This window comes from Columba livia, unplaced genomic scaffold, assembly GCF_036013475.1.
Source record: "Columba livia isolate bColLiv1 breed racing homer unplaced genomic scaffold, bColLiv1.pat.W.v2 Scaffold_155, whole genome shotgun sequence".
Taxonomy (NCBI): Eukaryota; Metazoa; Chordata; class Aves; order Columbiformes; family Columbidae; genus Columba; species Columba livia.
The window spans coordinates 449,558-470,305 of record NW_027043051.1 but is presented as its reverse complement, the minus strand read 5'-3'; the positions used below and the strand labels follow the sequence as shown (position 1 = coordinate 470,305).

Below are 20,748 nucleotides of genomic sequence, written 5' to 3'. Positions count from 1 at the left end.
GCACAAACAGCTGGAGATGGTGTGAGCAGTGCTGTGACAGCAGTCTCAGAACACCAGTTCCCAGACTTGTAGTTTTTTGGTTTTTGCTGGGCATCTTTCTGGGTTTGATTTCCTACTCCTTATTTCCCAAGGACCCACGTCCATTAATGGCAAGAGAGTCTAGTGTAGGATTTGCACTTGTACAGCTCATCTCATTTGGGATTGACCTGATTATCCTGTTGTGCAGGAAAGGAAACTCAACCACATGTCAGTTCAGTAACTTTCTGCCCAGCATCTCATGGAAAGGCTGCAGTACAATAAGTAAACGGCTTCAATCCTCGTCTGGTAACAGTTTGACATCGTGAAAGCTCAATTGGCCTAATTTAGGATAACTTTAGAGTTATCTGGAGCTTATGATAACTTTTAAGATAACTTAAAGAGTTCTAAAATATCGGAACATGGTCCCACAAAATCTTGGTAATATGGTCCCACAGCAGACCGTGTCCTGCTCCATTTAGTCCATTTTTATTGTTCTGCTTACAATAGATGACAACTCTTTTCTCCTGCAGCAGAAGTACAGCCAGACCTCCTGTTTCTGGGAAAAACAACCCTCAGGCTGTTTGAGGATCGGTTGTGCCTTCCAGCACAGCAAAGCTCGAAATATAAATGGACTTTTCCTGCCTCCTAATAAGAGTGAGTGAAAATATTTTCTCTACTATTTGTTCATTAGAATAAGTACATACACAAGAATGTCCTTGCAGTGCTCAGTAATCTCTATGAAGGTTCAAAATGTACCGTGGTAAATCAGTGGCGTAGGATCTGCTACCGCAGTGAGTTCAGAGCAAAGAAAGGAATTGTATTGGCATTTGAATAGTGTTGCCATGGGACTCCTTGAGCTGCCATGTTACGGATCTTCGTGTTGCAGGAAAGATGATGTCACAAGTGGTGATTCAGGCTGCTGGGATCCACAGAGCAGAAATGTTGCAGAAATCATTTGCAAGGGTATATAATATCTGAAAATCAAATTAGTTTTGGAAAATAAAAAAGCACCATTACAAGTTTTGTTTGTTTGTTTTTGTTTGTTTGTTTGGTTGGTTGGTTGGTTTTGTTTTTTCTCATTCCTTTGTAAGAGGAGCTCTTGGCTTCCAGGAGTCCTGTTAGACGGCTGAACCTGGAGCAGGGAAAGTGTCCAGGGCAGGGCACCAAGACCGGGGTCAGAAATCAGGCAGAAGCTGGAGTGAGAGCAGCGTGACTTGTCACAGATGCAGGAGCAAGGGGCCTAAAATCGAGTTGTTCATGGGCCTGAGCTCCAGAGCTGGAGACAGGTGTCGTGAGAAAAGTCCAGAGAGACCTCTGGTCAGAAGCAAATAGCCTTTGTTCCAGAAATTCCCCCAGGGAAAGGTAGCGTGTCCTATCTGGGTGTGTCGAGCCCCCCAACCCCAGAGAAGCAAGGCAAGAACTTGGGGCTGTTTCTGTGAGTGCCCGCACTGCTTTCTTTGCAGTTCCCACATCCACAGCAGTGACCCCTGGCAGCTGGGGCTCTCCTGAACAAAACATAGGCACATTTTGGGTGTGTTGTGAGTCAGAGAAGATGCCCTAGAGGCCCAGTGGACATGGGTAACCTGTAGAAGAGCCATGTCCAACAATCAGAACTAGAAAATAGATCCAAACCTTTTTACTGAAAAATGCATACATTCAAAGTCCATGTGTCCCAGAATAGCATTGCAAACATTTTAACTGCATTTCTCCTTTTTAATACTCAGAAATCCTGTTAAACCAATTTAAGGTGGAGTTGGCTTACACTGTCCGGAGCTAATAATATGCTATTCTGGGCAGTGACACCGTTAACTATCAAGTTAAACTGCTGTATCTTACATTTTCTTGCATGAGATACAACAAATCTGATCTGCAGGAGTGTCACTAAAACAGGTTTAGTATGCTACACCGTAGTGCTTTATCTGCTCTTTCAGAGGAGTAGGTACCCATGCTTTTTCATACTTTCTGTTGTTGCAAGATGCTCTTTTGCCAAGCTTGGCAGAATAGTTTTCCCAAACGTCATAATCTGCCTATTTAATGATCCCCTCAATATGATAAAGATTTCAAAACTGTACCTGCATGTCTGAACCTGGATCTGATATTCTAGTTCCCTTCTAATAAAATAATGTTCTTTTCTGCAGATGTGCCATTGCAACAGGGTGGCCAAGAAAGGACTCTGCATCCAGCACATCTTCAAGAACCACTCAGAAACCAAGAGAATATTTCCCTACCAGTTCATGCTCCACTGATTATAAGGCTCAACAATGCTGAAGATGAACAGGACGATGAAGAGGATGATGACAAAGAGAACTGTAAACAGATTATTGTTTCTTTTACAAAGAAGTAGAATAGGGCCTTTTCTACACTTCACAACTGATTTGTTGTAATAACCATGACCTATTTAGAAAAGAGTTGTTGACAAGTTTTGAAAATAGTTTCCAGGTAGTCCCAAAATGTTGGAAGTGTTGGTCACCAGATGTGAGGCATCATTCTAACTCCTGTGAAATGCCTACCTGTATATTTCAATAGCATTATCATCCACATACCTCTGTTGTATTAAATCAAGTTTAAAATGTGACCCACAATTTAGATGTCCATCCAATACTCTTCAAACTTTCTCTAAATTTGGGGACACAATTCACTAGATTAATTGAATGTTTATGCATTTATATATATTTTTTTGTTTTGGTTTTGTGCTTTTTAAAAGTAGCTGAACGGTTGACTGTGTCTCACTTAGAGATGAGGGATTCCTGGGGAAGAATGAATTGCACATTCCCAGAGGGTGAGAGGACGACGACCTGTTAGTGCTTCCTGACTCGGTTTCAGTAGGAGTGAGCCCCATGAATTCAAACCAAATAAAAGCCGGGGCTTTGCTGATCTCAGTAGCCTTAACTGAGACAGATGAGGAGCCCTCACTTCACCATCTCTGCCAGCAGATGTTCCAGGAGAGGAACTGTGGGCAGAGGTTTTGTGACAAGCGCTCTCTGGTGACATGTTTGATCAGAAGATTTCCTTTTGGTTGTCAGTGAAGGATTATGTTGAACATGAGCTCTGAAGATGGTTTTGAATAGTTTCCAATCCACAAACATTAGCTTATTCCTATGTGTTGTAACTGCAGTTCCATTGTTCTTGGTTATACCTAATATTAAGGAATCATTGTTGCGTCCAGAAGCGGAGCTTACATTTAGGAAAAAACCCACCGTGATCAAAATGAAATTCATGATGGTACATGATTATTAGGAATTGTTGAAGGTCTTTGTATAGATACCTAGTAATCTTTTAAAACCATTTCCTACAGATGTTTCTAATTGGGTGCCTAAGACTGCTGCAGAAATTGAAGAGGAAAGAACCATAAAGGAAATATGCTATAAAACTGGTAAATACGAAATCAGTCAGTCTTTCCTAAACAGCAATGAAGACAATATACTAAGCCTTTTCTTTTCTTTTCTTTTCTTTTCTTTTCTTTTCTTTTCTTTTCTTTTCTTTTCTTTTCTTTTCTTTTCTTTTCTTTTCTTTTCTTTTTTCTTTTCTTTTCTTTTCTTTTCTTTTCTTTTCTTTTCTTTTCTTTTCTTTTCTTTTCTTTTCTTTTCTTTTCTTTTCTTTTCTTCTTTTCTTTTCTCTTCTTTTTTTCTTTTCTTTTCTTTTCTTTTCTTTTCTTTTCTTTTCTTTTCTTTTCTTTTCTTTTCTTTTCTTCTTTTCTTTTCTTTTCTTTTCTTTTCTTTTCTTTTCTTTTCTTTTCTTTTCTTTTCTTTTCTTTTCTTTTCTTTTCTTTTCTTTTCTTTTCTTTTCTTTTCTTTTCTTTTCTTTCCCTTTTCTTTCCTTTTCTTTCCTTTTTTTTCTTTTCTTTCCTTTTCTTTCCTTTTCTTTTCCTTTTTGTCTATGTTTAGGAGAGTATTACAGGATCCAGCACCCCCACAAACACCAATCAACAGAAACTGTGTTTTCACCTCAGGAAAAGGAAATATTACTCTTGGAAGCTATGGAGCGAGACTTAGAGAAAGGCAAGTAATATTCATCTTCTCAGACAATATTTACCATTAATAGTTAACATTTATTTTTCCCCACATATATACACATACATAGTGTCTCAGACATGGTGACTACCTGTATTGATTGTGGATGCAAAGAGTAGAAATGGGCTGTAAAACCTACGTGTACTATCTGGAGATACACAACCATTCCATAAATTGGATCAGATAGGATTCATAAATATCATTCATGAAAAGTGAGGAGTTAAAGAATGAGTAGGTTATTTGGAGCTCGTTCTTTACTTTGGAGCCGTAGCTTTTCTTTAACCTGTGTGTTATAGAATTGTCTTAGAGACCATGAGAGTTGTACGTCAGTTACAGTAGACAGGATCCAAACATCTAAGAAAATACAAAGAAGAATCTAAGAGGAGAGGCTAAAGGAAATTGCACTAAACTAATCACTGTCTCACAGAGGCGGGAGGAAGAGAATGGCAGTGCCATTCCCTGTGCTGACACACCAGCCGCTCACACATTCTTTCTGTTGCCTTTCCAGGGGATGGTAATACAACTCCTACAACATTTAATAATACAAAAAGAGGAGAGAGCTGGGAAAGGAGAATACCAACAGAGCGTATTCCCAGAAGAGATTATACTAGTTTTAGGATTATACTGCAAAGAAAAATTCCTCTATGCTCATTGCAATTTATGTTTTCCTGTTTAATTTTGGGAAAGAAATGGTTCTGTGGAGTAAGAAACAGATATGTCTATAGTATAATACCCTTAGTCACCAGGTACATCGACATCAGAGGTGAATCTGTTATACGAAGTTTGAATCTCCTGCCATTCATGGGTATTTCTGCAATGCTGTTTGTCACCTTATCAGCAATGCCCGTTCAGCTGTTAAAATTATGTGTGGGCCCATGCTGTGAATTGTATCACTGAAGTGCCTGAGGATTGAAGTAATCCTTTTGTAAGCTGAAGTTATTTTTTTACGCCACATTGTTTTAGTTGTTCGGTTTGCAGGACAACCCGTAGCTGAACTGACACAACTGAGACAGAGGCAAAGCGTCCCTCATGTGCAAGGGGTGAGAAATAAGCACCGGCAGAGAGGAACATATTCAGGGTTGTGGTTTTGTTGCTGAGTTCTCTTGTAACAACAGGCAGCTCAGGCTCAGAAGTTGTCACCCTGTGCTTTGGAGTCTGTATCCATTGGGCTCCCACTGTGACTTTGGAAAAGGGTTTATTGCCCCTGTGACACACACGCAAATTACATCCAGCTTTTCACTCTCAGTTCTTACAAATGTCTATGTGGATTAAAGCCAATGTTTGTAGTCTTTAACTGTAAACCCTAGATACGGTATTCATGAACATGTTCTGATTCATCTTGGGAAGTGTCCTGAGCCAGAACCAGTCAAAGTACTTGTACGAGTTCAAAGTGCTGTTGGTCTTTGTCTTTAGAGTCAACTTTGGAGTTTTGTCACAATTTCCTGTGCCAGAGGAAATACAGCCACTTTTGCTTTCCTTTTGAGGAATGACACTCTCCTAATAATTAACGTGTAAAAGCATGTTCCGCCCAAGAAGACCTGTGTATGAAGTGGGAGATTAGGCTTTCAAATCACCATAGAGTATTTGGAGAAGAAAATGGTGTGTGTTTTTTTAAGAAAGTGAATATGTGTTATTTTAATCCCTCAGCAACAAACCACAGTGAGCTGGTAAATAAGCGTCACTCCAAAGAAATAAAGAAGAATAAATGGATTCCTGAGGAGCCAAGAAATTCACCTCATACAGTACCAGGAAAACGTATTTTGAGAAAACAGTTGGCTTATTCATTTTCATTTACTAAACTGTTAGATGATCTAGCACTACCCAGCTAAATTCTGTTCTTAGTGGACAATCCACATTTGGATAGGACTCTCCATAAAGAACATGTTGTTTTAATCTTGTCTTCCAGCCTCCAGGCTCCTGCAATATCTCAACATTTGAGTAACTGCACAGCATTATAAAGTTTGCTTTTTTATTTTTAGGATTTAACACTTCAGAGCCCAGAGGAAAACCAAGTTACCAACCAAGGAGTCAAAGGAAAGATGATGAAACTGCTTCTTATGTTCCTCGTGGGAGAGCAGCAGGAAGAAAAACATATTGCGATTCTTCAGAACCTCGCAGATCAGCGTATGTTTTCTACCGCACTGTGGACGTCACCCAAGAACCAAAGTTCAGTGGATCTACAGGTGGGCTTCTGCATAACCAGGATTCTTAAAACACCTCAAATGTGCCTGTCTGTATGGTGCTACTTTCTTTTTTGTCCCTGCAGGTTCATGTGAAGTCATTTATGCCCAAATATGGTCAAGACTAAATTTGATCCAGCATAATTTTCATAAGTAGATTGCATGCAGTATCCACAGTCAGAAATGTAAAGCTTTTTTAAGCTTTATAATTAGTCAGACAGTGTATTCATGACCAATAATTTAGTCATCTTCATAGAAGAAATTCATTTATTTCCCCAGAAAGAGGAATGAACACAATGTTCTGCACAAATATATCGATCCCCTCTTTTTACAGTATTTTGAATGTGATGTATTCTTTAAAAATATTTAGTAAATCTCAGAGTAGTCCACCTTTCTCTTCCCATTTTACTCTAACTATTGGTAGGCGTAGTTCTGCGGTAGAATTTCAGTTTCCTTTGGGAAATCCTTCCTGTCCAACATCTCTCCTCCCAGCAGGGGATGAAGGAATGACCTTGCTTTGCATGGTGTTTTTCTACAACTGGGATTTCACTGGTGTTTTGATTGTGATGGTTTGTTTTGGCTTCATACCACCCCATAAACTGAAGCAGAAGTACTGAATTTCTGCTGCATTCCGGCCTGAACTGAGAGGAAGCAAAAGTGGCCATTTGTGTGAGCAGGAAAAAAGGAAGAAGAGGCAAAGCCACATCTTCCTGCAGAGGAGTAGGGGCCGGGTGAAGAGCCCTGTGCGTACTTGATACTGACACTTGCCTCTTGGAGTTCTGTTTGCAGTTGGAGGTGGGCTCATCTATCAACCAGTGCCATTACAGTTTTAGCCTTGTTGTTTGTAATACTTTGTGATGTTCACAAATGCTGCCCATATCCAGCACGTGTCTAAATGCTACAGACAAAAACATCATTCCTAGTTCAGCCCAAAGGTCTCCTTCGGAGCACATCGGTCTTCTCGGGCTCAAGAATGGATGTTTCAGAGGTCCACATACCACCTGTGCGGTACAGAGAAAGGGCAGGTAGTCAGCACTTAGAGGACAGTAGTGCATAAGGGGGTTGTGTTCACAGCTGCACTCCAGACAGTCTGAAAACAGAGATACATTCAGAGAAAAGGATAGAGATGTTTTCCCACAGCAATTCTTCCATTGAGTGCTTTGAGGTTTTAGGTACTATGATGACATGCATCTTGAAAACACCATCGATTTGATCAGATAGGATTCATAAATATCATTAATGAAAAGTAAGAAGCTAGAGCAGGTAATTTGTAGCTGGTTTTTCCTTTGGAGCCGCAGCCGTCTTTAACCTATTATGCAGTTTTCTTAGAGATCATCACAGTTACACGTCAGGTGCTCAAGTTACACTAGACAGGATCCAAACAACTAACAAAAGAGAAAGAAGAACATAAAACGAGAGGTTAAAGGACATGATACGTATCACTATCTCACAGAGGCGGGAGGAAGAGAATGGCAGTGCCATTCCCTGTGCTTACACACCAGCAGGGCACACATTCTTTCTGTTCCTTTCCAGGGGATGGTAATACATCTGCAGCACTTCACAAGGCAAAGAAAGGAGGAGAGAGTTCAGGAAGGAGAGTTCCCGCAGAGCGTGTTCCCAGAAGCAACTGGCGATCCTTTGGCAATGGAGGTAATATACTTTGGCATCAGCTTCTCATTGCTGAACACCTTATTGTAAATAAAATAACTGAATAGATTTGAATTGGGTTGTCCTCAAAAAAACCTTGTTTTTTTGGTCAATCTTGTTTTCAGCCTCTAGGACCTTGTAATATGTCAAATTCTGAGTAACAGCACAACATTTCTGTGCTTCTGTTTGCTTTTTCACTTTTAGGAATTCACTCTTCAGATCCCAATGGAAAACCAAGTTACCAACAAAGGCGTAAAAATAAGGATGATGAAACTGCTTCTTCTGTTCCTTATGTGAGAGCTACCAGCAGAAAGACTGATTCTGATTCTTTGGAGCCTCGAAGATCAACATATGTTTTCTACCGCACTGTGAATGCCGCCCAGGAACCAAAGGTCAATGGATCTACAGGTGGGTTTGATTGTGATTGATTTATTATTTTCAATATTTAGTATTATTTTTTATCTTGGAAAATCATGGAGGTTGGTCTTATCCAAACTTCTGATACCTATTTAGTGTCAATTTTTATTATTTTTGCTATTATTGTATTTTTAATGTTGGACAGGGGACTGAATTCATTCTCTTTCCATTCATTCATGGCGATAATTTCATTCATCTTTTTTCCGTCTTTCTACTGTCCTCTTGATAGGATGTACTGTGTCATAAATCTGACAAGAGCCTACGGGTGGGATTCAAAGTCCTGTATCTTTCTTTTTGGAAATCTGTTTCAGATGTGACCATAATTTTACATCTTTCACTTTATTTTTAACTATCTAATCTGTCACTTTATGTAGAAATTTAGTGGTAAATAATTTCAATAATCATAAGTGAAGAAAGTTATTTCATCTTACCAGTTTCAGTCATCTCGCTTAAGCTGAGTTGAATCTCCATGTTGAGATGCCTCCCTATCTCGAATTTTCAATAAAAAGAACCTCCTTAAGAGAGTTTCTCTGCTATGTTACCATGAATACAGTTAAATCAAATGAATCTCAACATCACTGCCACATCTTGGCATTAATACTTGTGTGTATTTGGTTTGGGTTTGTTTGTTTTCTTTTAATGTTTGTTTTGGCTAAATGCAGACAAATTGGTACAGAGATTACAGAGAAAACATTATTAATTTTTGTCATAACAACCACCATTCCCACTGTTGCCAATTTTCTTTTCAGCAGCACCTGAGCCATATGGTGGGAAATGCTCCAAACCAAAGAATCAGCTTGACACAAATAGAAGATTTTCGACCCAAACGGAAAGCTATGGTAATGCTTACCTGTTGTGTTTAAACTGAAAATTGTAGGATTATTTTGCAATTAATGATTTGAATTAATGTAATTAAGATGGAATTAATAGAAAACGAGAGAGTTCATATTTTTAGCCACATTTCACAGGAAACAGTCATTGGGCAGCTTACTCTGATGCACAGTCAGCTGCCCAGCACAAAAACCTCCCATTGCCTTATATCGAGTGTTTGCACAAGCAGGGATAAAAGAGGAGATTGGATTATGGATTTGTTTAATTGAAAAGCAATTGATGCCTTTGGGAAGATTTTCAACACAAGAATATTGACTTTGTTCGAGGCGCAGGTGTCCGTGGCAGAATCGCCTCCTTTGGGAGATCCCGTGAGCTTGAGGAAATGCTGCAAGATTACACATGATCTATAAAGTACTGGAGAAAGTCTGTATTTAACACTGGCTTGTATTTCAGAGATGATGTGTGATTCACTTGATGCTTTCATTGATACTTCAACTGATAGAGTATTTAATTCGCGTATCAGACTTAGAGAGTCCTTCCTGAAATTGGAGCTGAAATTAAGAAACAATGTTTATGTTTATTCCACAGACAAATATACTTCAGGATTTTACAATGCACCACGTTGGAGGAAAAGAAATCCACGTGCAAATGCATACTGTAAGTTATAAAACAACCACTCGGGGAACTGTTTGATAGATATTTGTACGATTAATTCTTTTTTGCAAAAGCAACATCTCTCCCCACCTAGAAAATGTAAAATTGGTCTGAAAGCTTTTGCTGCCAAAATCCACAAGATTCTAAGCAATTCTGAGTCATTTGAAAGAACAGAGAATACTTTGTTTGTTTGCAGACATGTAATTTTGACTGTATAACTAACCCGTGATGTCTGATGTTTTACAGTATTACTGAGATGAAAGCAAAGCCTTAGAGTCTCTATCTCATGTCCCTTGTAGGAATGGCCAGAGCCTTGGTCTGCACTCCGTGCTTCATTGCGACGCTTCCTTCTTATCTCCCACCTCCGTGTTCCCCACAGATGTTACGGGGACTTTGCTCTGCAGTTGCGCAGTTTGAAATGTGGACTAGCAGAGTGTCCTTATAGTTCTTGCAAGCTTGGCCTTCTGGCTTTCACTGAAAGTTCTGCCCTGAAAGGGCAAAGAGGTGAAGTCTGAACGCTGTGGAGCACGGCCCTTTCTTGAGTTCCTCGTTTCACTGGTACTCTGTTCTATAGCAGATGGTCAGTAGCACTTTTTGTGGATGGTCCCATTAGTTTTTGGAGAGTAGGAGCTTGCTCTAGGAGATCAGTCCAAAGCGGGTGGCTCAGAAAAGTGCAGCTTTGTGACTTTGTGTTTCAAAGCCCAGGTGACCCAGCTGTCAGGATGAGTTTACCCAGGGCAGTTCCATATTCTGTGTTAGGCCTTCTGATTCCAGTCTGAGATACAAATTCTGTTGAGGCACCATATAGATACAACCAACCTAAAACCACCTTGTGAAATCCCTCCACCAGGTTTGCTGCTGTATTTGGGTTCTTTGTGCAAGTACCGTACCTGCTTGGGAAGGTTTTAGAGAGAAAAAACTTGAGCAGGACATTTTCAAGCACGGCTGAATTACAGTAGGATGATTGCTTTTCCCTGTTGCTTCCAGACCTGCTGAAAGTTTAATTTTTAAAATGTTTCTGAAACAGTATATAGTTTTGCTCTAATGAATTATGTACAAAAAGTTATGTATTTCTATTTTTACAGAGGATCCAAGAAGACTCGGAAGCAAATAACAAAGGAGAACGATATGTAGACATGAGAAAGAGATGTAATGAGTGTGTTAGTTTACAAGAAAAATAACTGGAAAATCTAAAGATGAAAAAGCGGCAAATTCAAAAAATAAGATGCAGGAAGTACACTGTAACATTTCAGAACTGATGGAAATGGAAATTAAAAAAGTATGCTCTGCATGGTCACGTATAAAGGTCTTAAATAAATTTTATCTGTTTTGAAAATTTGGTAATTGGAATTATTTTAACAGACTATATTTAATGCACAATTACTAAAAGGAATAGATACTATCAGTTTTACTTTGGACTTTCAGAGGACTTTTAATGTCAACAGCAACACTCATGCATTCTAGAAAGTAATTGTTTCCGTGTGAAAGCCGGATCCTTAGATGGTTCAGCTGTTTGCTGGCTGCTCGAGGGCTCAGTCTGAGTTTGATCTGGAGATTTTGCCACTTGAGCAGGGCAGCAGAACTATGTGATGAACTAAATGAACTGTGCAACCAAACTTTCAGAATTAACTGAACTATGCTGTACACACACTTTAAAGCATAAAATATTTCATTTTTACCCCAGTCCACAAAAGGGGCTGCAACTCCAGGCCTGGCAACTCCAGGCCTGTCAGCCTGACCTCGGTGCCTGGCAGGGTTATGGAGCAGATCATCCTGAATGCAATCACACAGCACCTTCAGGATGGACAAGGGATCAGACCCAGCCAGCATGGGTTTAGGAGGGGCAGGTCCTGTCTGACCAACCTGATCTCCTTTGATGATCAGGTGACTCACCTGGTGGATGAGGGGAAAGCCGTGGATGTGGTCTATCTGGACTTCAGCAAGGCCTTTGACACTGTCTCCCATAATATACTCCTGCAAAAGCTGGTAGCCCGTGGCTTGGACAAGTGTACTCTACGCTGGGTTAAGAACTGGCTGGAGGGCCGGGCCCAGAGAGTGCTGGTGAATGGGGCTGCATCCAGCTGGTGGCCAGTCACTAGTGGTGTTCCCCAGGGGTCAGTGGTGGGTCCAGTCCTGTTTAACATCTTTATTGACGATTTAGATGAGGGGATTGAGACCATCATCAGCAAATTTGCTGATGACACCAAGTTGGGAGGGAGTGTCGACCTGCTGGAAGGCAGGAGGACTCTGCAGAGGGATCTGGATAGACTGGAAAAATGGGCCGATTCCAATGGGCTGAAGTTCAACAAGGCCAAGTGCCGGGTGCTGCACTTTGGTCACAACAACCCCCTGCAGCGCTCCAGGCTGGGTGCAGAGTGGCTGGAGAGCAGTCAGGCAGAAAGGGACCTGGGGGACTAATGGACAGGAAGCTCAACATGAGCCAACAGTGTGCCCAGGTGGCCAAGAAGGCCAATGGTGTCCTGTCCTGTATCCAAACTGGCGTGGTCAGCAGAACAAGGGCAGTGATCCTTCCCCTGTGCTCTGCATTGGGGAGGCCACACCTGGAGTGTTGTGTTCAGTTCTGGGCCCCTCAGGTCAGGAAAGAGATTGAAGTGCTGGAGCGGGTCCAGAGAAGAGCAACAAGACTGGGGAAGGGACTTGAACACAAGCCCTATGGGGAGAGGCTGAGGGAGCTGGGCTTGTTTAGTCTGGAGAAGAGGAGGCTTAGAGCTGAGCTCAGCACTCTCTAGAACTGCCTGAAGGGCAGTTCTAGCCAGGTGGGGATTGGTCTCTTCTCCAGGCAGTCAGCAATAGGACAAGGGGCCATGGGATTCAACTCTGCCAGGGGAAATTGAGGCTGGAGATTAGAAAGCAATTCTTTGCAGAGAGAGTGGTCAGGCATTGGAATGGCTGCCCAGGGAGGTGCTGGACTCACCGGCCCTGGAGGGTTTTAAACTGAGACTGGACATGGCACTTAGTGCCATGATCTAATCAATGGACTGGACTTGGACCAAGGCTTGGACTGGATGATCTCTGAGGTCTTTTCCAACCCAGTTGATTCTGTGATTCTGTGAATTATCTTCAGTTTTAAGAAAAAAAAACAAACTAAAGTGTGCTTCTGGGTGAGGATGGACCAGGCTCGGGATCAGTACCAGGGGTGCTGCAGGAACAGGTGTCTCCCAGCACGGACACACCGGGGGGACCTGTCGACCTCCGCACCCCTGGCCCCCACCAGGGCCCAGTTCAGCAGCCCTGGGCCCGAGGCTCAGCCCAGGGAGAGCCCCACAACCAGGGTCACAGCGGTTCCTGCTGCTGCCCCGACGGTCACCAGCCCCAGGCAGCCCTGAGCCAGAGTGCAGGTGTCTGAGCTGGGCTGAGCTGGAAGGGGCTACAAAACAGCTCAAGAGGAGGCGATGGAAGAAGGTGCTGTGTGTGTGGCACCGGGGGTGAACCGACACCCTCAGTTTGGTATCTGGACCTGTGCTGGGCTTGCACATGGACTAAGCCCCAGCTCAGAGCACAAGCTGCTGTTCCCAGCCCTGGCTGCCAAGCGCTGGTCCTGCTCTCTCCTCCCTGGTGCGGCCCGAGTGCACGACTGCCCTGCCTGCTCCTGCCTTGGGGCTTGGGGAGCTCGGGTGAAAAGGAAAGACAGACTCGTGTGGGTATGGGATCTCTTAAGTGTCCTGGGGTTGCTTTGCTAAACACTCTGTAACGGTTCCTGGGCTATTAAGTCCATAGATGCCCAGAGAGGCAAAAAAGTCCATGAACCAACTTTCCTATTAAGGTTTCCTTCTTATAAAAAAACACACTTCCATTTTCTCATCGGCAACAGACTGAAAGATGGAAGCTGCAGCAGCATCTGCCTCGTGTGAAAACAGATAACAACAGATGGTTCCACTCAGTCGATCCTCAGTTGCTTCCTCCACAGGAAACCTGTCCATTAATTAAATCTCTGGTGTCCAGGCAGGGCCTTGCTGATGTTCCTGTGTAGGCAACAAGTGTGTGGATGTCAGGCTTTCTGCAGATTTGTTATGGAGTTTTCCAGTTTCTTTTAATTAGGAAAACCTTGCTGTGGACTCCTGAAGTCTCCCATAAGCTGGTGGGTTTAGAGAAGGACGGGGAGCTCCAGTGAGCTCAGGGAGGACCAGTCAGTGTCACAGGCAAAGCAGAATGGAACTCGACTGGGTGAAAACTAATGGAATTTATTGGTAGATGAAACTGCCATGTCTCCCCCATCTTTGGGCGGATCACCATGTACCCTGAACCGATACAGGCAGGTGTAGTCCGGCTTGCCCCAGTTGCTCAGCACTTGCAGCCTGATGTAATTCACGACCCCAGGGAGCTCGTTCTGCAATGACAAGAAGAAATGAGTCGCCTTTTCCTCTCTGGCACGTGAGCACTGACAGAAGTGCCGCAGCGACGGCCTCGATCAGCAGCTTCCTTCCTGCTGCCCCGCGGGGGCTTTGACCTGTCGTGGTCAAGACGTTCTTATCCTGCTCTACCCCATTGGGCCACGAGAACAGCCAAGGAAGAAGCAGCTACCAGATGCCTCAGCAAATACACTGGAAAGTTCTCGCCTGCTTTGGGGCACAGGCTTCCACAGTCAGAAGACCCAGGGCTGGTGTCAGTATAATGTCTCGTTGCCTTCTCTAGAAAGCCACGGAAACAGAACGTCCTCCCTGTCACTACTCACTGCCAGCACCAACTGAACCCTCAGGAAGCCCAGTATTTCTGGTCTCTAACTGGCAGAACAGCAGTCGTGCATCCTACGGGATGTGGCTGCTTGTGTGCACTTGGGGTCCAGACAGTCAAGCTGATTCCAGCTTCAACTGTGGCGCTTCTAAGCACTGAAGTTTAAACACAAAATGAAAGAGAAGACCAGCAGTCCAGGCATCTGCCACCAGGAAGCTGAAGCAGAAGAAAGGCAGCGTGGCACTCGCTCAAGGACAGGGCTGCCTGTACCCTTTGGCAGGGAAGCCTCTCCCCATCCAGCCGCATTTCTCCTCCTCTCCTGCAGTTCTCCTCCCTCTCTGTCCCCATACCTTCAGCTGGAAGGTCTGACTGGGATTCAGCGCCGCCAGGAAAGTGAACTGTCCAAGGAACGTTCCCTGCTCCTCGTGTTCTTCCTTGAAGCCCTACAGAAAGATGGGTGGAGAAAACAGAGCGTCTGGTGCACCATGGGAGACTGAACTTCAGTCAGTGAAGTACGGGGTTATTTCAGCTACGGAGTCCAAGGATGATGAGCACAACGAAAAGACCTGAAGCTGCAGCTGGGCAGCACATCACACTTGCCTACTCAATGAGTCCAAGCTGGCAGTCAGAAAAGGAGCAGATGCTCCCAGTGAGAGGGAGGTAACCTGAGGATCACAAATCCCACTTGGGTTGGAAGCCAAAAAGGTTTAAGACCATGCACTGTCCAGCTCCTTTTCCCTGTGGCTCCTGGAGTAGCATTTTGCCCCAGAAGCCTTTTTTTGAGTGGTACATTGAATAAAAGAGGAATACAATGGGAAGGAAGCAACACCAAGGAGCCTGTTTCTTCTGAGAGACAGAAGAAAGCTTCAGGCCACCAAAATCCTTGACCCATCTTCATCCCCTGCTTAGAAATGCTGTGCAACCCCAGCCCCCCACACTAGAGAAGTCACTTACGTAGACAGCAAAGTCCTTGGGAGCTCCAGAGATACTTTCTCCATGGAACGCTGTCTCTGAGACATGGTCCATGGTGACGGCTCTGGGAATGACCGGCATGGACAGCTTGATGAAGACGTGTCCTTGACTTCCTGGAAAGGGCCAGCAGTTTCCAGGATGATTTTCTGGCTGAAAGGACAAGAAATACTCAGCAGGGAGACACAGGAGGAGAGCAGGTCCATGTGAGAAGGAGGCAGGAGAAGAAGCTTCAAGGAGCAAGGACAGGGGAAGGCAACTCTGAGCAGCATGTGTGGTTCATTCTCCTGACCTTTGTTTTACTGCTTCTTGGTGTTCCTACCTCCAGAATCAGCTCAGGGGTCCTCATGTAATCCATTATCGACAGGGAATACAGGAACACCTTTGCTTTGTCAGTCCGGAGGGATGGAGAAGTCCTGGAAAGAATGACGGCAGCCCCTGGAAATTAAAACATGAGCATGATCACCAGGCAGTGTCAGGAGGAATATTACACTGTTGACTTGAAAAAGGCTTCTCAGTTGTCATCCATGCCCTACAGTGGGTTCCCCTTTGTCTTGATGGCATGACCCCTCTGGAACACATAGCAAGGAGTCATCAAACTGTCGTATTTGGCCGTGGAAATAGGCAAGAATGTGAACCAGCCTTTCTGTGCTTCCCACGGGGTCTGGCCCGTTACAGGCTCTGTCAGTGGGGGCACTTTTAGGGCCCATCTTGTCAATCTGGACAGGAAGCGCATTGGAACTGGTTTGTATGTAAAATGTCACGGCACCTGCCGATTTGAGGGCATAATCCGGCATCAGGACGTGGATTTCCTCCAGCTTCTCCAAAGCTTGATTGATGATCTCCTGAACAGCCTGGGAAAGAACACAAAGGAGAGTGCCTGTTAGAAGGAAAACGAATGGGGCAAGCAGCTCCCCTGCAAGGCCAGCCAAGTTGAAAGGGGACAAGGCCGATCTCAGATGGAAGGAACAACCAAATTGCTTGGAAGCCTCCCAAGTTTGCTCTGCTGTGATTGACGGGATCAGAAAGGGAGGGCTGCTCACTCCAGTGCTCTGAATGCTGGAGCTGCGGGAAGGGGCTGTTCCTGTGGAGAGGCCCCAGGCCAGGAAGCACGGACAGACAAGCCTTCTGGGCATGAGATAGGCCCAGCTTAACTCTGCACTGCTGAGACCATTCTTTAATTCCAGTCCTCCCTTGAGGAGAACCCGAGATCTGGACGCAGAGGAAGGTCCGACTCAGACAGCTGTCATTCCCGTCACGCTCTCTCTCCCCCATAAGGACGTGTGGAGCAACAGGAAAAGGAAGCGTGGCCATGACAGCACTTGTTCCAGCAGCACCAGCCTGTTGGCTGTGACAGGGAATGGAGCAGGATACGTGCTGGAGGGAGGATAAAACCCCTGAGCAGATCCTTCTGCCTTGTGCCCTTACCCATCCGGCAAAGCCTGGGACCTTTGCCTGCTTCAATCCTTCTTGTAAAGCCAGCTCAGCAACATCCTTTGCACTCCAGCGCAGATGATAAAGTTGTTCCTGAAGCTTACGGAGCTGGACGGGCAGGGACGGGGTTTCGCTCAGGTCTCCTAACTCTTTTGCAGTGTTCCAGGTTAAGACGCCAAGTCGTCCCACATGGTAAACTCCTGTCAGACACACACCAGAGCTTAGAACTTGGTCTAAGGCTGGGCTATGCCTCAGGCTACCTTCTCCCGTTTCTGTGTCTCTCCCAAGTGCCATAGTTGTCTCTTGTTGCCTTTGACAGTGGCCGTCATGGCGTATGGGCTCTGCAATAGATGGACGTTCCCTGCCCTGGACTGTGCTCCTTGTCCTGCGGAAGATTCTCAGCCCCTGGGGCAGGAGAGCTCAGCCACGGCCTCTCCCTGGGCTGAAGAGAACTGGCTCAGCCCTCCTGGGGAAGGCAACTCAGCCCTTCCTCACCCACACCCGTCCCGCTGGAGCAGGGACTGGCACAGCTCTGTGGGGACTTTCTGCTCTTGGCTGAGCTCCTCTGCTCACAGTGGAACAGGGCAGGATGGAGCCCCGAGTACCTCCTAAAGGACCGCCCTCAGGTCGGAGATCTGCAGAGACTCACCGAAAGAGAAGAGACCAAGCAGCAGCACCAGGGTCGATGCCTTCAGCATCTTCATCTTCCTGCAGAGCAGATAAAGAAAAGGTTGGTGAAGCTGGTGGTTCCCGTGCAGATCAGCAGCAGACCGGAGAGCAGCAGCAGGGACTGCAGCCCTTGAGCCTGGCGTTCCTGCCGTGTGCATTGGCTTGGTCCTGCACCAGCTCCAGTCACTGCTGGAGTTGTCACCAGCTGCACCAGTGGGGGATTTGTCACAGCAAAAATAGTTTCCATAGGGACAAAGGGCTCAAGATGGACTCTGGACTAAGAGCAGGAAGGGCAACAGGACTTGTGTCCACACTTCATGTCTGTGGGGCTGGACAGGGGTTCTTTGGAAATGGAAGGGACATAACAAACGTCTGTTTCTCCTGCCCAGCATCCGACCGGCACTTGTGCTGCTCCTGTTCTCCACCCTCTCAAGAGAAGGTTCAGCCTGTGCCCCTACAGTCCAACAGCTGCCAGGGGGGTGTGTGTCTCCCCTCTCGCAGTGTTTCTTTAGCAGGTGGGTTATCTCCGGCCCTTCTCTTGGCAGAACGGCACACAAATGCAGACCGGGTAAAGAGGGAGGGAGGGCTGAATGTCAATGTGTGCTGGCAAGCAACGGGCAACCAAGGAAGCACCAAAGAAACTCCGATGTCTGGGCCCTGCTGCCCTGAGCCTGATCTGCCAAGACACAGCACACACCGCTCTGCAAGGGGGAAATTCCTCCTGCCTGTTCCAGGAGGCTCTCAACAGGCTCACAGTGTACACTCATCAGGAATAAACAATCCCTTTTGTTCTCCTAGAGAACTCCTTGCACCCCTCTGAGGACTTTGGGCCCCTTTCCTAAGGCAGAGCCCTGGTGAGGAGCTGACCAGGTTTCCCAAGGAAACCTCCTCTGTCAGGAACACAATTCAGACCCACGGCCAACAGAGGACACGCTGGTGTCCTTCTGGTCCCCGTGGAGAGGAAAACCAAGCAGGCTCAGGGACAGAACCCACCCTGCAGAGCACAATACAGGACGGAGCTGAGCTCTCACAATTACTGCAGCAGGCTGTATCTGGGCCACCCCTGGGACTCTCTCTGTCCCATCCAAAATGGACCTGTCCCTCATTCTGCAGAGATCAAAAGCTTCTGGGCCCAGCCCTCGCGTTCATGAAGAGACTGAAAGGCGGCTGCTGCCTTCCAGCAGCTCCAGACCCAGCTCTCAGGCTGCCCTCGTGTTCCTCTCCTGTCCACCATCCACCCACCCCAGCTGACGAGGTGGAAAACACACCTGGGGAAGGGAGCAGAAAATACTCCCAACATACCCGTTCAGATGTTCAGCCATCTCTGGGTGTCTCTGGGTACCTGCTGAGGTGCAGGTAACAAGCATCTCGCTCGCTCTGGAGTGAGCCAAAAACTCTGCGATCTCAGTTCCCTCAAGATCGAGAGTGGCCGAGGCGCAGGGAGACCCCTGATCTTATACCCTGCTGTGCCGACCTCAGCGCTGATGCTGCTTTGTGACGTCAATGGCAGTGGCTGATGTCACAATGGAAGAGGCTGCGCCACGTTTGGAGGCAAAGTCCCACCTGACAGGAGCGGGTCTTGCAGTCCTCTCTGCAAGGGAAGGAATCCTTCACCACAGAACAATGGGAAAGGTACAGGAACATGTTATTCTCAGATAACAGACTCTGTCACCACTCTTCCTCTTGCTGACCAAAGTTCAGATGGTGTTGGAAAACAACAACAAAAAAGCAAGATGTGCTCCTCAGGGAGCACATTATATCAGCTGTTCAACAGTAAGTCCAACTCCCGTCTGAAACTCAGGATAAGAAATGCCATCGTAAATTTCCAGGAGAAGGAAGGGCTGTGAAATGGCAAGACCAGAAAACGTTCATGAAAGCACGGCCATTCAAGTCCACAGCCCTGATCACAGATCACCTGCCCGTTACCTAAGGCAGGAGGTTCTCAGCTGATTTGCGGCCACTGACATCTGGAAAAGAGCACAAGGTCTCTTGTTCTTTAGCACTGAGCACGGAGGTTGGAACGGGATCTGGGAAGAAAACCATCTACAATCAGTCTGGTTTCATTCGAGGCCATCAGGACAAGTTGAATTCACATTCACCAGGAGTCACAGCAGGTCCCACCCGTCCCTGCAGATCCCAACAGCGCTCCTGTGCAGGGTGCCGAGGAGCAGTAAGCACAGAACAAGAAACCTCCCTTCCAAAGAAGCCCCCAGCCGCTCTTCCAACAAGCTGCACAGAGCAGCAGCTGAGAACAACCTCTGCCACAACTGCACCCGGCTCTGCCGTCTGCACAAGGAGACCAGCTCCTAAATGATCCCCAGCCCTACAGACACAGATCTTCCCCAGGGCAGGGATGAGGAAACACCAGAGTGCACGGACACCTGGTCATTCAGTTGAAGCTGCTGGGGAGTAGGACAGAGGACTAGAAAGAGACAAATCAGACAAGAGAGAAGACAGAGGAGCCCAGAGAGAAAGAAACACATGGGGAAAATGATGGAGAGATGGAGAGATCAAGGCAAAAAGGGACAAGGAGCCGTGATGGGACAGGGAGGAAGAAACAGCAGGGCTGAGGAGCAGGACAGAGGGATGGGGAGTGGGGAGGAGGAGAAGCAGGAAGGGGGTAGAGAAAGACAGGGAGGGGGATGTACAGATGGAGAGACAAAAAGAAAGGCAGGGAACAGAACAAAGGGACTGAGAAACAAAGCAAAGTTCAGATCAAAATGAAGAGACTGGAAAGGGCAAACATGCAGCAATGAGCTGGAGGAAGAGGAAAAGAGGGCTGAGAAGCAGGAAAGAGGAATAGAAGACAAAGAAAAGGCAGAGCCAGCTGGACAGGGGAGATATAGTGAGAAGGGATGGGGCCGGGAACAGGCAAGGAAGACAGAAAGACAAACGGTACAGAAAGACATCAAGAAGGAAAAGGGGCAGTAGTCTGGACAGAGATGGAGAAAGAAGCAGCAGGGAAAGGGAAGACAGGCAGAAAGACAGAGAGGGAGCAGGAGAGAGAAAGAACAATAAGGGTTGGGGGCAGGATAGAGGTTGGGAAAAAATCCTGGAGTGGGCAGCAAGATGGAGAGTGAGTGAAAAAGAAGAGGGGCAGGAATAGGCGCAGGGAGCAGGACAGAGGGATACAGTGAGAAATGATGGGGCACAGAGCAGGACAGAGCAACAGACAAGAATGACGACAAAGAGAAACCAGGGATGGTGAGAACACAGAGGGGTGGAGA

At 45.8% G+C, this 20,748-nt stretch overlaps 2 protein-coding genes across 2 annotated transcripts; one reads left to right on the top strand and one right to left on the bottom strand.

Moving 5' to 3' along the window:
- Positions 1-437: 437 nt before the first annotated feature.
- LOC135577862 (uncharacterized protein C12orf50 homolog) lies at positions 438-5,381 on the top strand. The gene is made up of 6 exons (XM_065047976.1): positions 438-456; positions 526-672; positions 2,157-2,327; positions 3,314-3,391; positions 3,903-4,016; positions 4,537-5,381. Exons 1-6 carry the CDS (start codon positions 438-440, stop codon positions 4,923-4,925), a joined length of 918 nt encoding a protein of 305 aa, XP_064904048.1. The 3' UTR covers positions 4,926-5,381.
- A 7,990-nt stretch (positions 5,382-13,371) lies between these two features.
- Positions 13,372-17,884, bottom strand: LOC135577867 (SUN domain-containing protein 3-like). The gene is made up of 6 exons (XM_065047978.1): positions 17,502-17,884; positions 16,847-17,052; positions 16,188-16,272; positions 15,741-15,856; positions 15,404-15,571; positions 13,372-14,892 (listed from the first exon to the last, which is right to left on the bottom strand). The coding sequence occupies exons 1-6, from the start codon at positions 17,677-17,679 to the stop codon at positions 14,698-14,700; spliced, it is 948 nt and encodes a 315-aa protein (XP_064904050.1). The 5' UTR covers positions 17,680-17,884; the 3' UTR covers positions 13,372-14,697.
- Between the last annotated feature and the right edge of the window lie 2,864 nt (positions 17,885-20,748).

Bases quoted from the DNA above. Each gene is read 5' to 3' on its own strand.
- LOC135577862 (XM_065047976.1), top strand. The intron at 673-2,156 runs GTGAGTGAAAAT...TCTTTTCTGCAG, and splicing joins TTTCCTGCCTCCTAATAAGA to ATGTGCCATTGCAACAGGGT. The intron at 2,328-3,313 runs GTAAACAGATTA...CATTTCCTACAG, and splicing joins GGATGATGACAAAGAGAACT to ATGTTTCTAATTGGGTGCCT.
- LOC135577867 (XM_065047978.1), bottom strand. From the start codon at position 17,679: ATGCACACGGCAGGAACGCCAGGCTCAAGGGCTGCAGTCCCTGCTGCT. The intron at 16,273-16,846 runs GTAAGGGCACAA...GTTCTTTCCCAG, and splicing joins TCCCAGGCTTTGCCGGATGG to GCTGTTCAGGAGATCATCAA. The intron at 14,893-15,403 runs GTAAGTGACTTC...ATCTTTCTGTAG, and splicing joins CCAAGGACTTTGCTGTCTAC to GGCTTCAAGGAAGAACACGA.